The sequence below is a fragment of the Echinops telfairi genome, unplaced genomic scaffold (assembly GCF_000313985.2).
Source record: "Echinops telfairi isolate 266 unplaced genomic scaffold, ASM31398v2 ScPeMD7_5868;HRSCAF=6743_1, whole genome shotgun sequence".
Taxonomy (NCBI): Eukaryota; Metazoa; Chordata; class Mammalia; order Afrosoricida; family Tenrecidae; genus Echinops; species Echinops telfairi.
In genome coordinates, this window is record NW_022109768.1 from 3121028 (window position 1) to 3137163 (window position 16136).

Genomic DNA, 16136 nt, shown 5'->3' on the forward strand with positions numbered 1-16136 from the left:
TTTGGTTTTTTGTTTGTTTCGGGGTTTGTTTTTCAGAAAAAAGAAAGAGAAATTCTGGGCACAAACTATCCAGGGCAATGGAAACCTCATGGGTATTGTATACGGTTTCCTGAAAGGAGTACATCTGAGCTGATTTAGGTCCCTCGGGAATGGAAAAGGGGCTTCCTAATCCCTTTCAAGGCATTCGACAGCATCTCCCTTTCAGTCCCTAATTGGTTTCCTACATCCATCATTAGTTAAAGAAAATGCAAAATTGTTTAGCAAGCTTTCCTGGCAGGCACTGTGCCTTTCCAAGCATCTTATTGGTTAGATTTCTAATTTATTGCAAATGTTTGGCATTTTTCAAACATTTGTCCAACATATACCAAAAGCCAACCAAGGCAGGTTAGTAACATTTTATATACATTCCTAGCTGCTGATGGAAATACTAAGACAGCCTTGTTTGGGTGTTTCCTTTCTTCTCTCTCACTATAGTCCTCAACATCTACTTTGTACATGTCTCTAAAAACAATTTAAATCATTTTCCCACTTCAAAATAAGAGTTGCTGATGTTCAGTAGAATTTGCTCTTTGTACTTTGTCTAAACTGATTTCTTTTCAATCGTCTATGATTGCCCACACACTCTTTCTGTGAAAATTCCATTTCATATTCATGGAAATCTCATGTCATCTACATTGAAAAGACCCTGTTAGCACATGTATAAATGGAAGGAGGGGGAGATGTTTTCTCCTCTCCTCCCCTCCCCCCACCACCATCCACTTGGTGTCATTGTGCTAGCGCACAATCCCTCGCTTCATTCAGCTCTCATAGATGGTTTTGCTTCCTCTTTGGTAAGCTCTGGCAAGCTCTGTGTGTTTTGATTGTTTAAGAGTTTGAAACCGGCCAAGCAGGGCAAGAAGTGCCTCTAACGGAGAAGTCCCGCATCGATATGAAACAAGTGCCGCTTAAAAGCTCAAACTTGCCAGAAAGTAGAGGTGACACAAACCACCTGCACCAGGCTCTTGTCCTTAGTGAGGGATAGTCTCACAAGGTGGAAATAGCCCGTCCGTGATCCTCACAACCCTAGCCACCCCTTCCACTCCAGGTTTGAGAATATCTTGAAATTGCTCCTCAGACACAGTGCTGTTCCTAAGAGCCCAGCAGAGGCTAGCCTGCACTGGGGGCCCACAGCCCTATTTGTTGGTAACCAGTGTTCTGGAATCCCCCAAGGATCTTGGGCTCTGTCGGTGTTTTCTCCTTGGGGGTGGGGGGTGGTCTTGTTTCCAGGGGTGGGGAGGAAGAGGTGACGTGCTCCAACCTGCAGCCACAGCTTCCACCACCTGCTCAGTCCGTCCAGAGCTCCCTTGTTGTGTGGGGAAACACAGCATTCGAGCATTTTCATTTTACCCAACCCAGAATGGAGAGACTTGGGGTCCTTTCGGAGGAAGAAGTGAGCCTACTTGGCTGAGGCCGAAGCTGGGGTCCTCTAGGAGAATTGCTGCTCTAGCCTAAAGAAGGCTCTGGAGTTGTTTACAAATGCCACCTGCTGTTGCCTTTTCCGTGAACTTCCTAACGGTTGCTCTTCTGCATTCCAGCACCAAAGGTGTGTGAAGCCTGCAAAAGTAAAAGTGAGGATGACAACGACATAATGGAAACTCTTTGTAAAAATGATTTTGGTAAGTAGCACACCACCACCCGTTAAAAGATTGCACATTCCAAGGCTATATTGCCAGTGACGCCTAAAGCTACAAATCAGTAGAGGAAGGTTGGGTGACATACATTAGCAGCTAATTTAAATAAATGCATCTAAGGTGACATCAGGGAGAAAGATGGGGCTTTCTATTCTTGTGAACAGTTACCTCTCTCGGAAACTCACAGGGGCAGCTCTCCCCATCCCGTGAGTCAATCTGGACTCGATGGCAGTGAGTTTGATTGTCAGCTGACATCGTGCTGGTTTACGTGGAAGGACCTCCAAAAAGAGGAAGTCCCTCAATAAGATGGACTGACACAGTGGCTCTAACAGTGGGCTCAGGTACAGGACCAATTGTGAGGATGGTGCAGGACAGGGCAGGGTTTCCTTCTGTTGTGCATAGGGACGCTAGGGGTTGAAACAGACTCAAAAGAGGGAACCGATTATAAGGATCTATATGTGACCTCCTCCCTGGGGGACCGACAACCGAAAAGTGGATGAAGGGAAACATCGGACAGGGCAAGATATGACAAAATAACAATTTATAAAGTATCAAGGGCTCATGAGGGAGGGGGGAGCGGGGAGGGAGGGGAAAAATGAGGACCTAATGCCGGGGGCTTAAGTGGAGAGGAAATGTTTTGAGAAACATGAGGGCAATGAATGGACAAATGTGCTTTACACAACTGATGCATGTGTGGATTGTGATAAGAGTTGTATGAGCCCCTAATAAAACGATTAAAAAATAATTTTTTAAAAAAAGAAAAACTCCACTAATAATGAGTACAAGGACGAAGACTATCGTCTAAAATTGATTGTGGTAATGATTGTACAACTCTTCTTGATATGATTGAACTATGAAATTGTATGATATGTGCACGAAGTGCCAGTAAAGCTGTTCTAAAATAATTTTTAAAAAGAAAGGAAATAAAACCACAACCCCCCAAAAAAGGAAACAGGCTCATTGGCACCATGCAGCAACAACTTTGCTCAATCCGAGTTTCCTTCCTCTCAGGTGTTCCATCTTATGAGAGCTGTTATTCTGGGAAACTATCATTAAACAATGTTATTCATACTAAGCATTGTCAGTGGCAAATTTCTAATCTCATTTGGAGTTTCTCCTGTCAACAAGCGTAATCATACTCTCCTAAATTACTTAGCATGTGCACCAGGGACAAGAACATATGAACACTTAGCCCCAGTCAGCTACAAATACACGTTTACTCAGGTGCCAGATAGAAATATTTTTGTAACTAATAATCTACTTACAACCCATAATCCTCTGTATCTCTAAATTCTTCCATTTGTGAGTTTATCCACAATGCTAGTTAAGAAGGTGGACAGATGTTCTTAAATTTAATTTGCTCAAAAGTTTGGTTTATTGAAAAGACACCTTACCATGACCTGGAAACACCACTATGTCTTTTTTTTAAAAAATAATTCTCGTGCCATTTTATTTGTTTATTTGGTAGTTGTTGTTTTTTTAAAGATAACTTTATTGAGGGCTCTTACAATCCATACACCAATTGTATCAACCATATTTTTACATATGTTGCCATCATTATTTTCTAAACATTTACTTTCTATTTGAGCCCTTGGTATCAGCTCCTCTTTTTCCCTTCCTCCACCCCTCCCACTTTCGTGACTGCTTGATAAATGATAAATTGTAATCATTTTCACATCTTTTTTCTTTTCTTTCTTTTTTTTGTTTTTGAGCATCATTTTACTTTATTTTTTTAATCATTTTATTAGGGTATTTTCATATCTTACACCAACCGCTGTCTCCCTTCCCCCACAGATTCTGTTGTTCATCCCCCTGGGGGGAGGCTATAAGCCTTTTTTAACACAAGTTCTAAGTATTTCCTGAATAAACCCAGACACATGAGCCAAACTTTTGCAAATCATCAAAAAGAAAGAAAGAAAAAAATTATTTACTTTAAAAGATACGTGGAAGATGAATTGCTCTGTTGGGTTTCTAAGATTGGAAATGTTTATGGGAGTGGAAAGCCTCTCCTTGCTCCTTTGGAGGTGGCTGGTGGTTTCAAACTGCTGACCTTGTGTGACATATTACCCAAATTCCATAAAATGAAACATACTCACTTAAAAGCACCTTTATAGTAACTGGTGAGTTAGCGCCTTTATCTGTGCGGGATTCCCTCCTGACTTCTCTGCTACGTACCTAGTTGTGGAGAGGCCAAGAACTTCACCCAGGCCTTCCTAGGAGGCACACATCTTACTTTCAACCTATCCCAAAGGCAGGTAATTTTGGGTATACTTTTAAAAGGCAGAAGGTCCCTGGTCTGTCGAAACATAATAGGCTCTATCAGGAGCCCTGGCTCAAACCCACCAGCAGTTCCACAAGAGAAAGTTGAAGCTTTCTACTCCCATAAAGAGTTATCGTCTCGAAAAAATAAAATAAAAGTTATCGTCTTAGCAGTCAGTTCAGGTTGCTTGCAACAGTCCTCTATTACGATTTTTACTTACTCAACCAAGTCCTTGAGACAGGGAAGTCACTGGAGCCTCTACTGTGGAGGAATGCCCCCCTGTTCCCTTCTTATCTTACCTTCCCATCTCAGAATCTTGGCCATTTGAGTCCCTGAAAACCTGGGAACAATTTAATCACGGCTGGTAAGTCCTGCCCCATCATTTCCCTCATGAAAAACCACCAATGTAGATGACAGGGTTGCACATGTCTATGTCAAACATACACACTTAGCTGAGGTGAGACACAGTCACAGCAGAATCCCCCAAACCACCAGAGCCTTGCCCAAAGAGGAGTTTTCAGCCGCCCCGCTACCAGACTTGCTTAAGGATGCGCTAGAAAGAAGTAATTTTCATAGAACACTTACATTTTCCGATATCATTTTTGTGCTAGCAACCTAACACATTTCTCTCTTGGCTTCCTTGAAAAAGTTATCTTATTGTGGGGATCCCAAGCGTTTGGATTGGAGACACACACATTCTCTCTAATGGTTGCTTGCTGAGGATGCCCATCAAAACATGGGTTGAAAACTGGCTGAGGATGTGAGTACATCCTCACATTCTTCCTCCTTAGACACACAAAAAAATAACCCTTTACAACAAGGCTGAGGTCGTCCCATTAAACGCAGTGCCTGAAGATACATTGCAAGCTTTGCTTTCTACGTCCCCACATTTACTTTCAGAGATAAGCTGAATTTCTGAAGATAAACTACATCACTTACTTCTGTTTTATGTATGGCCTGTGTTTTTAGGGAGGAAGACTGGTAGTGTAGTGGGTTCCAGGTTGGGCTGCTAGCCACAAAGTCAGCAGTTCAAGACTACCAGCTACTCTTCAGGAGAAAGAGGAGGTTTTCTACTCCTGAAACAGTTACAGAGGAGCCCTGGTAGTTATGCACGGAGCTGTTAACTGTGAGTCGTTACACGCTGAGCTGCGAAAGCACCAGTTGGTCCTAGGGAGAAAGGTAGGGCGTTGTACTCCCATAAAGAGTTACAATATGGGAAGCTCGCGGGGGAAGTTCTACCCTCTCTTAATAGTCATTAGGAGTCAGCATCACCTCAACCGCAATGAGTTTCGCGTTTTTTTTTTTTGTTGTTGTTGTTTTTAAGAGTTACTGTCTCAGAAATTCATAGGAGCAATTCTATTCTGTCCTATATGAGTCAAAATAGGCTCTATAGCAATGAATGAGTGAGTTTTCTGAGGGAGGGTTGGAGGGACATGTGGAGAAATCTAGATTTCAAAATTTGCATCATCTGTGAAAATATCACAAACTTCCCCTCTCCTAAGGAACAGAGAACATGAAGAATGATTTCTCACTTCAATTATGAACCAAAACACACTGTCATGGAGTCAATGATGACTCATAGTGACCTTATTGGACAGGGTAGAACTGCCCCTGTGGGCTTCCTAGACTATAACTCTTTACGGGTCTGGAGAAGACTCTTCTCCCAAGGGGAAGCTGGTGGTTTTGAACTGCTGACCTTGCAGTTAGCAGCCCAAAGTGTAACACTTATGCCACCAGGGCTCCTATATCTGACGCATAGTGTTTCCAAGATGGTATATTATTTATTTGTTTGTTTGTTTGGAGCAGACAGCCTCAACTTTCTCCAAGGCAGTGGCTGGTGAGTTTGAACTGCCAACTTTGTGGTTTGCAGCTCCATGCCACACTGCCGCCAGGGCTTACTCACTGTCATCGAGTCGATTCTGATCAGGGCTTAAGTGCTGGTAAATTATGAATGAGAACAGCCTCCTAGTGCAGTCAGCACTCTTGCTAGACCAGACAGTGTCCTCACCTCTGTCTCCAGACATATCCTGCATTCTCATTCCGGGAGAAGGAGAGCTATTTTGGGACTTGAGTTCCCTATAGTTGGGTGAAAGTCCAGGAAGTTAGTTCCCCCTTGGTAAATTTTTGTAAAGTTGCTTCATTCAGAGCTCCAGAAAGTTAAGAAATCAACCTTCTCCCAGATGAAAAGTGAGAATGTTTCTGAGGTTGAAGCAAGAATGTTTTATTTCACTAGGTGGAATCTTGCACATACCCAATCCGTGCTGTCTTCCAGCACCCCTGCCTCCTGGGCAGAGACTGTAGGAACATGTGACATATCTATGTGACCGTCGTGACTTAAGTCTCATAAGCTCTGAGAAATCAGAAGTACAGTGCAGATGAAAATTAGACAAGGCCATGATTGCCCAACTCACAGCATCTTTGACTTAACCTGATTGAACTCTCATTTCCTGCTTGGCTGGAAGAGCCATGCCAGGTTGAATTCCCTTGTGCTTTGAGCACTGCTGCTCTCTGGAAGAAAGGCCTGGCAGTCGGTCTTGGAGATCCTGGGAGGCAATTCGACTTCTATCCCTCAGAGTTGCTGTGAATTGGAATCAACTTGATGGCAAGCAATGTGCTGCTTGAATTAGTATTCGAGATATTTTGAGTGTATAATTGTTTGGGGCTTTTCTTTTTATCTTCTGCCATCAACGTGTGACTCATACTGACCCTATAGACATGGTACAGCTAACTGCCCCATAGGGTTGCCAAAGCTGTAATCTTGACAGGAACAGACTGCCTCGTTTTCCTCCCACTAAGCATCTGGTGGACTCAAAATGCCTACCTTCCGGTTATTAACCAAGCACTTGACCACGGCTCCACCGGGGCGTCTCAGAAGTTATTAAATGTCTCTGTTTTTAAGATTCTTCATGTCTTAGGCAAGAGATCTTAACTGGATGATCTTTCAACCTTCAGATCCCATCCTTTTCCTGTCTTTGTGGAGTCTTGAAATTTAATTCCAGGGTTCGTGTTTATAGGGTTTTCTTTCTCAAAGAATACTGTTCAAGACTCTAAAATGTGTCTTTTACGGTAAACCACTTACGTTTGGCCTTAGCATTCTAATGAGTTTACATATACGTTTTGGAAACAGTACTTATATATCTGTAAACGCCTTGGCCGTGGACAGGCAATGATAACATATTAGGATGAGGTATTCCGAAAAACAGTTTTACAGCTAAACAAGTTGTGCTCTTTTTAAAAAGGAGCCTTGCATTTCCCCCCCCCCCACTCCTAGTTACTTTACCAAATCAAATGCAGCTGGAAGATCAATTCTCCTTCCCTGTAATCTGTTCTTTAGAAAACAATGATTGTGTAATACACTTTCCTTACAGGGTTGTCCAAAAACTTCTCCGACGTAATAAATTGAGTTTAAAGTTTAAGGCCACGGGAGGATTGGGTTTCCCCTAAGAGGCAGGCATTTCGTTTCATGTTGACGTTTCCAATAGGGGAAGTCATTTGTTGGGCAGAGCACGGGCCACATGCAACCGACGTTAAACACACACAGGCCTTCGTGTGCACGTGCACATGCACGCGTGCATGTCTACACACACAGGCAAGGACAGGAGAAGAAAGTTAATGGGGGCCTGCGAAGAAACAGTGTTCTCAAAGGATGGCTGATTTGGAACAAACTGTCTGAAAGACTCTGAGTCTTTCGAAACGGGGCCACCTGCTGCCCCTCAGCCCCCAACCCCCTCCCTTCCCGCTGCCTCGCACAGCTTCCTAGCTGGACTTCCCTCCCCCAGGCCGTCACACAAATAGAGAGTAAAGCAGGGTGAGGAAAGCTCCCAGTTTATTGCGATTGTGGTTGTTAGGTGTTGTGGGATCCCACGGCTTTGTCATCTTTATAGGGACAGACCTCCAAGACGTTCCCAAGCAGAGCTAGCGGAGAGCTTCCAACTGCCAACCTGTCGCTTCCTAGCTCAGCGCTTACCGTTGCACCACCAGCAGGGTTTCTGCTTAGATCCCAGCCCCGAGTTCCAGCTCGTGTGAGTCTCTCTGCCCTCTTTTTGTCTTCACAGCGCTGAAAATAAAAGTGAAGGAGATCACGTACATCAACCGCGACACCAAGATCATCCTCGAGACCAAGAGCAAAACCATTTACAAGCTGAACGGGGTGTCGGAACGAGACCTGAAGAAGTCGGTGCTGTGGCTGAGAGACAGCTTGCAGTGCACCTGCGAGGAGATGAACGACATCAACGCGCCCTATCTGGTCATGGGGCAGAAGCAGGGCGGAGAGCTGGTGATCACCTCGGTGAAGCGGTGGCAGAAGGGGCAGAGAGAGTTCAAGCGCATCTCCCGCAGCATCCGCAAACTGCAGTGCTAGCTGCTCCCAGCGCCCAGGTGGCCCCTGGTGGCGGGCAGGCGGGTGGGCTCCAGAGCTGGCTGACCCGTTCTCCTCCCGGGACTCAGCCCTCCTTCCCAAGCACAGCCCCTGCAGCTCCAGCCCCAACCCGGAGTTCCGCGCCCCTGCCTTTTGCACGTTTGCACCCCCAGCGTCTCCTGAGTTTAAGACCCCAGCAATGTATAGCTGTTTTCACCTAAAGAAAAAAAAAAATAACTCACCCAAATCTTGTAGACATATTCAAACGAATAAAACCATGAATATTTTTATGAAGTATTAAAATAGCTCACTTTTTTTTTAATAGCTCACTTTTAAGCTAGTGTTGAATAGATAGATGCAACTGTGACTTGGGTCTTTGTGTTTTTTTTCTTCCCCCTGTTTGGATCAGCTGGTTTTACTTTTATGGAGGTTGTGTACGTAACATGCAAATGGCCCCATTTTTCTGTGTGGTGTGGGCCTGTTGAGATAAAGCTGGCCGTTATCTCTGCTGACTCGGTGTCCAAGTGTCAGGACAATTCACCTGTCATGTTGCACCCTAGTTGGCAACTTCTAGCTGTTGCGTGTATTACATTTTCCAGCTACAATCCTTCTATTGGTTTCTTACAAAAATCATTATTTTTAAAAGATTAAACAAAACACAATGTTAACCATGAATCAGAGCATGATTTTATCAGATTAAGAAACAAACAAGATAAATTAACCCAAGTACGTTAAGCTTTGTTTAAAATATTTCTTTACTTAATTTTGCAAATTAAAGCATTATGGCTTACCTGTAATATACATAGCAGCTTACCTTCCAAAGTTGTAAAAATACTGCTTTAACTAACACTGTAAATATTTCAGATAAACATTATATTCTTGTATATAAACTTTACCACCTGTTATACCTATTTTTATTGTCTTGTCTTCTTAGTAGAGGAATGGGGGAGGAATTATACAGGACTGAGTGGTCACTTGCCTTCTAAAATTAGCCCAGACCATCCACTGCGTGAAGTGTCTGTTTCTTCAGTGACTCGGAAAGTGTCACCCACTCCCCCCACCCCCCAGACATCTCACATCTAGATTCCACCTCTGCTGGTGAACCCTCCTGAGGTGCAGAGATTGGCAGTACAGTACTCTAAAAAAGGGCTTTTGTCCTTTTGTCCCCGCTTCAGCAGGTCAGGTCAGCTGCAGCTGTGGGTGGCAACACTACTCTGAGATGTATGAACTTCACGGTTGTGCTTTTATGTGGAAAAAGAGTCATCATTGCCAAGATGTCGATTCTTGCCCACTTCAGCTCACAAAAAGAAAGCCATGGTGAGGAAAGGGCAGACTGGAGGACCGTGAGATGAGGAGGGGCGGACAGGCATCATCCACCCAGAAAATGTCCATCTAAACGCTGTGATTGCACTGCAACACTGGTAAATAAGGAAAAGTGCTCAGAGAAGTCGGGCAGCAGGACTGGACAGAAGCAGAGCCAAGATTGAAAACCCTCTCAGACAACAAATGCCCACCTTCTGGTCAACCTCTGAAGGAGCCCGGGTGGCACAGTGGTTAGACATCGGGCTGCAATTCTCAAAGTTCATCCTTCTAAACCACCAAATGCTTCTTGGGAGGAAGACAAGGCTACCTATTCCCCGAGAGAGTCACAGGAGGGGAAGCTCACCGAGGCAGCTCTACCCTGTGCTGAGTGGGCATGGACTAGTTGCAGCGAGTCCGGCTTTCTTGAGTCAGTCGGGGTGGATGAGAGCAGCGTGGCAGCACGCATTCATGCAGCAAATGTTTTGGAGCATCTGCCCTATACCAGGCCCTGTGCTCAGTGTGGGGACATGCACAGGGGTCTGTGCTCATGGTGCTTCTAGGAGGGAGTGTGGAGAATAAATAACCACCCACTCATACAAACTGCAATCGTGTATTTATACTCATGAAAAATTACACTACATAAAAACTGCAATCGTGTATTTATACTCATGAAGAAGTACACTAAGTTTTTTAAAATGGTACAGGTAAGGGAAACAAAGTGTCTTCCCACCAATGGGAAAAGTTTAGGGATGTTCTTGTGCAACCTTTCACTGGTGACTTTATCAATTAAGCTTAAAATTCTACATCTATCTCTATCTATAGATAGATACTTTTTAAAAGTCAATATAATCCACAACATGGTTGTATGATTTCAGCAATACCTTTCATTTTCTTAGGGGTTGCCAACTTGAATCTGTGTTTAATTCTATTTTACACAGTCAGAACTTGACCCTGCTCCCAGGAGGGACATAGGCGCTTGACTAAAAGTGGAGCACTGATGCACCAAGGCCAACATTCACAGCAAACATTTGGAACAGGGGGCTGCAGACCCTGGATGAGGCAGGGAAAGAGGAAGAGAAGGCAACAGAAAAGCCACCCACTTGGAATTTAGAAATTAGAAGGAAGAAATGTGTACAATGTGCCAAAAACAGATGGAGAGAAATGGTTTCGAAGAAACTAACTAGTCCGAATGTTCCCTCTCCAGTGGAGCCCAAAGTCACTGTGCTATATGTTGCTATCAGGCGGCTTGTAGTTGGTTCTAACTCATAAGATCTGCAACCTTATCTACAACAGAAGGATCGTACCCTAGAGGCAACAGAGAAAAGACATAGCCCTGCCTGTGCCCTGAATTCTGACTCCTAGAATCCAGAACTTGCAGGGGCGGGTGGGGAGGTGGGGGGGAGCACTCCTTTAAATCCACTCAATTTGAAGTATTTTGTTAAGGCATCACTAGGAAGCTAAGACAGACTACATAAACCGGAAGCTAAAACCCACTGTATCAAGTTCATTCCAGCCCATAGCAATCCTCTCTAGAGTTTCCACGGTTGCACATCGTAAGAGGAACAGAGCCTCATCTTTCTCAGGTGGAGTGACCAGTGAGTCTGAACCACCAAGCTTGTGGTTAGCAGACTAATGCTCATCTGAAAGTGCCACCAAGAGACCCTACCCCAAAAACGTACAGAATTGAGTTGCTTCTGACGCGTGGTGAGTCTATAGAACAGAGTAGATCTGCCCCTGTGAGCTTCCAAGACTGTAGCTCTTTATAAGAGTAGAACGCCTCGTCTTTCTCCTACCAAATGGCTGGTGCCTCCAAACTTCTGACCTTGCAGTTAACAGCCCAACCTGTAAGCCTATGCCACCAGGGTTCCTCATCCAAAAGGGACTCCTAGTTTAACAAGAGAGAAAAGAGCATGCAAACAAAATATTTCCCTATTCTATATCAGAGGGAGGTGTTTACCTCCAAGGTGACACTGGGGAGAGTGGTTCACTCCAATAGAAAATAGCGTGTTTGATTCCAGTTGGGCTGAAGATAAGGAAAAAAGATATTAAAAAATAATTTTTTTTAAATAAGCTCTTCCACAATATTATCATTATAGCAACCCTATAGGGAAGAGTAGAACTGCCCCTTGGGTTTCTAAGACTATACGTTTCTATGGGAGTAGAAAGCCTCATCTTTCCAACATGGAGCAGCTGGTGGTTTCAAACTACCTACCTTGCATTTAGCAGCCCAATGTGTAACCCACTAAGCCACCAGGGCTAGTGGGTTCAAACAGCCCAACTTCCAGTTAGCAGCCAAGTGTTAAACCACTGCACCACCAGAGCTTTTCTTGTATTTCTTTTGTAATCAATAAAATTGACATATTTAAAAAGTACAAAACTTAAATAAAATTCAATAACATATTGCTCAGAAATAAATAGCAATTTGAAAAGCAGTCATGGGATGCAGATACATAGCTACTAACTACCAGTCAGCCACCAGAGTCCATTCCGACAGCAACCCTATAGGACAGCATAGATTTCTGCTATCTATGATTTCTGAGGCTGTAAGTCTTTATGGGATGAGATAGCCTCATCTTTATGGGATGAGATAGCCTCAAAGCAGCTGGTGGATTTGAACGGATGACTTTCAGTCAGCAGCCCAACACACAACCCTAGTGCAATTAATATAGATAACTTCAGGTACAAATCAAATAATGTATCTACATGAACTAATATCTTTATTAATTGCACTTGTTAGCACTCACCTAGAGTAATAATCTTCATTAACAATAATTGTGAATCTAACAATTTTGATGATATTCTTTAAACAGTTTTTTAGGGCTCTTACAGCTCCTGTAATAATCCATACAGTAATTGTATCAAGCACATTTGTACATATGCTGCCATCATTTTTTTCTGGACATTTATTTTCTATTGAGCCCTTGGTCTCAACTCCTCTTGTTCTCCCCTCCCCTCACCCCATGCTCGTCACCCATTGATAAATTATAAGTTATTATTATTTTTATATCTTACACTGGCCACTGTCTCCCTTCCCCCATGGTTTCTGTTGTTCATCACGGGGTGGGGTGGGGGTGCAGTTATGTGTCGATCATCTCTACAGGTTCCCCCTTGCTCCCCTCCTCTCCCAAAATGCCCCCTGCCCTCCTGGAATCCCTACTCCCATTCCAGTTCCTGGATTCCATGTGTCCTGAGCTCTTATGTCTTATCTGTACCTGTGCACATGCTTCGGTCTAGCCCGCAGTGAAAGGCAGTACTAGGGTCATGATAGTATGGGGGTGGGGAAGCCTCAAGGAACCAGAAGAGTATTACGTGTTTCATCGGTGCTTTACTGGGCCCTGATTGACTCATCCCTTCCCTGTAACCCCTCTGTGAGTGGACATCCCATTGTCTACAGATGAGCTTTGGGTCTCTGCTCTGACCCACCTTGTTCTCAACAACACGGTTTTGTTTTGTTTGTTTGTTTGTTTGTTTGTTTGTGGTCTTCAGATGCCTGTTACCTGGTCCTGATGACACCTCATGATCACACAGGCTGGTGTGCTTCTTCCATGTGGGTTTTGTTACTTCTCAGCTAGATGGCCACTTAAAGCCTTTAAGACCCCAGATGCTACATCTTTTGATAGCCTGGCTCCATCAGCTTTCTTTACCACATTTGGTTATGCACCCATTTTGTTTTCAGCAATCGCATCAGAGAAGATGAGCATCATGCAATGCCAGGTTATTAGAACAAAGAGCTCTTGTGTTGAGTATTTGAATAGGCCCAATGTCCATCTGCTACCTTAATACTTAACATATAAATATATGAACATAGATCTGTTTCCCTATCATTATACATGAATATATTTACATATGTACATGTGTGTATTTAGATCACTATAAATGTCTTTTGCCTTCTAGCTCTTTCCTCTATTTCCTTTTACTTTCCTTTTGTCCCACTATCATGTTTGTCCTTTATTAAAGTTTCAATAATTTCTCGGTTATATTGCCCTTGATCAAGCCCTACCAGGCATCCTACACCCTCCTCACCATCGATTTTAGATCACTTGTTGTTTTCTTATCCCTGGGTTTGTTAACACCCACTTCTTTTCCCTCTCCTTCCCCTCTTCCAGGTGTCTCCCAGGAACCGTCAGTCCATTGTTTTCTCCTCCAGATTGTTTTTCCCACCTAACTTATCTAGATAGACATACAGAGAAAATAATAAACACAAAAACAAGACAGAGCAAAACAAAACAATAACAAACCATCGACAAAAAACGAAAAGCCTATAAATAGTCCAGGTCTGTTTGTTGATCTTTAGGAGTGGTTTCGGTGGAGTCTGATTGGGGTGCCGTGCTCTGGCCCCAGCCTATTTTTGTTATTCCCTGGGAACTTCCTTGCTTTGCTCCTTCGCTGTTCTGTTGCACGCCCTTAGTGTTTCTCCCTGGTGTGGTGGGGTCAGATCGGGCACAATTCCCTCACTATGCCTCCAGTGTTGTTCCCCATAGTGTTATTGGTCAGTGAGGGACAATGTCTCATAGTGGGGCCAGCCCTATGGTCCTCTCTCTGCTTTGGCTGCTCTGAACAGGAACATCGTCTCAGGGCTTGGTGGACCAGGATGTGTTCCACTCTCTCTCCTTCCCTCTTCATTTGCTCCTGTGTGCTCTGATCAGATACGCCCCTCTCCTTGAGCTGTAGCTTCAGTGCTGCCCTCTGAAGTGAATTCTTCTTGGGGGAGGACAGGAGATGTCCACTTAGTTGGGATTGGGGTCAGCCCCACAGACCTCTCTATTGGTTCCCTGTTTCATGCTGGTATGTTGCATTTACATCTTGGCACACTGGGTTGAAATCTGGCCCCTTTCACCCTCTCCTGTGGAGGTAAAATAACACCCAAGAGGAGGGTTAGTGTCCTGTTCCTATGTCTTTTTTTTGGTCTTTTTTCTTTCTTTCTTTCTTTCTTTCTTTCTTTCTTTCTTTCTTTCTTTCTTTCTTTCTTTCTTTCTCTCTCTCTCTTTCTTCCTCCCTCCCTCCCTCCCTTCCTTCCTTCCTTCCTTCCTTCCTTCCTGTTCCCCTCCTTTAAGTTGGCTGCCCTATGCATCCTTGGATTGGGTCTGGCCCCTGCCATAGTACCTGGACCTCACCCCAGGAATCTATGTATACAGTAGCTTTTCCCCTATGACCCTTTTGCATGTTAAGCTTACCTAAGTGGACTCATGCTTGGCTCACTTCTCTTAGCATAATTTCCTCTAATTCTTCCCATGCGATGATGTGCTTCATGTGTTTAGCACTGGTTTTTTAGGGATGTGTAGTATTTCATTGTATGTATGTACCACTTTTTTTAATCCATTCAACCACTGATGGAAATTTGGGTTGTTTCCAACCCCTTGCAATTCTGAACTGTGCTGCAATGAACATTGGAGCACAGATGTCTGGCCTTGGTTTGTTTCTTGCCTCTTCTGGGTATATACCCAGTAAGGGGATTGCTGGTTGTATGGTAGCTCAATTTCCATCTGTTTTAGATATCGCCAAATCAATTTGTATAGTGGCTGTACATACCTACAGGTCCACCAGCAGTGGATGAGAGTGACTATCTCACCACAGCCCCTCTAACACTTGTTACTTTCTGATTTATTTTTTTAATTGGGCTGTCTTTGAGGGTGTTATGTGGTATCTCATTGGTGTTTTAATTTGCATTTCTCTTATGGCTAATGATCAGGAACATTTTCTCTTTTTTTTTATTGGCCATTTAGCTTTCAGGTCCTTTGCCCACCTCCTCAGTGGGCTATTAGTTTTTCTTCTTTTTGTAAGCTATCAGAGTGCTGTAGATTTTAGTGATAAGGCTTTTGTCTGATGTGTCATTCCTAAAGATGTTTTCCCAGTCTGTGGGCTCTCTTATTACTCTCTTGGTGAATTTTTTCTATGTACACAGTTGTTTCATCTTCAGTATATCCCACGTGTCAATTTGTGCCTCATCTGTGTTTGTGTCCTTCCCTATTTCCAATAGCCTATGTATTTCCTGCGCCAAATTTCTCAGGTTTGTCCCAATTCCCTCATTAATGGCCTCAATAGTTTGAGGGTTTACTTCATGGTCTGTGATCCAACTTGAGTTTATTCTAATGCATGGAGTGGGGTACAGGTTTTGCTTCATTTTTCTGAAGGTAAAAATCCATGTTTTCCAGCACCACTTATTGAAGAGGGCATCCAATTCCTGTTTGATATTTTCTGGTCCCTATCAAAGATCAGTTTTCTGTATGTGGATTATTTTATTTCTGAGTTTTCAGTTCTTTTCCATTGATCTGAGTATCTGTCATTATACCAATATTCCATTGTTTTGACCCCTGTGGCTGTATAATAGGTGCCACAGTCAGGTAAAGCAAGCCCTCCCACTGTGTCCTTCTTCTCGAGGAGTTCTTTGCTAATTCTGAGCTTCTTCCCTCTCTATATGAAGTTGGGAATCAATTTTTCCAATTTTTTGAAGAAAGATGATGGTATTTATATCGGGACAGCATTAGACTTATATTGTGCCTTGGGCAGAACTGACAATTTTACTATATTGAATCTTCTGATCCACAAG

The 16136-nt window shown here is 43.6% G+C and overlaps 1 protein-coding gene across 1 annotated transcript in view; it reads left to right on the plus strand.

Moving 5' to 3' along the window:
* The window catches only part of SFRP2 (secreted frizzled related protein 2), an 11578-nt gene extending 2396 nt beyond the window's left edge, over window positions 1–9182 (plus strand). Inside the window, exons 2-4 of the mRNA XM_013006167.3 lie at window positions 870–974; window positions 1575–1655; window positions 7986–9182. Of these exons, the coding sequence (XP_012861621.1) occupies window positions 870–974; window positions 1575–1655; window positions 7986–8290 (491 nt within the window). The 3' untranslated portion in view covers window positions 8291–9182. The remainder of the gene's footprint in view (window positions 1–869; window positions 975–1574; window positions 1656–7985) is intronic.
* Window positions 9183–16136: the final 6954 nt, after the last annotated feature.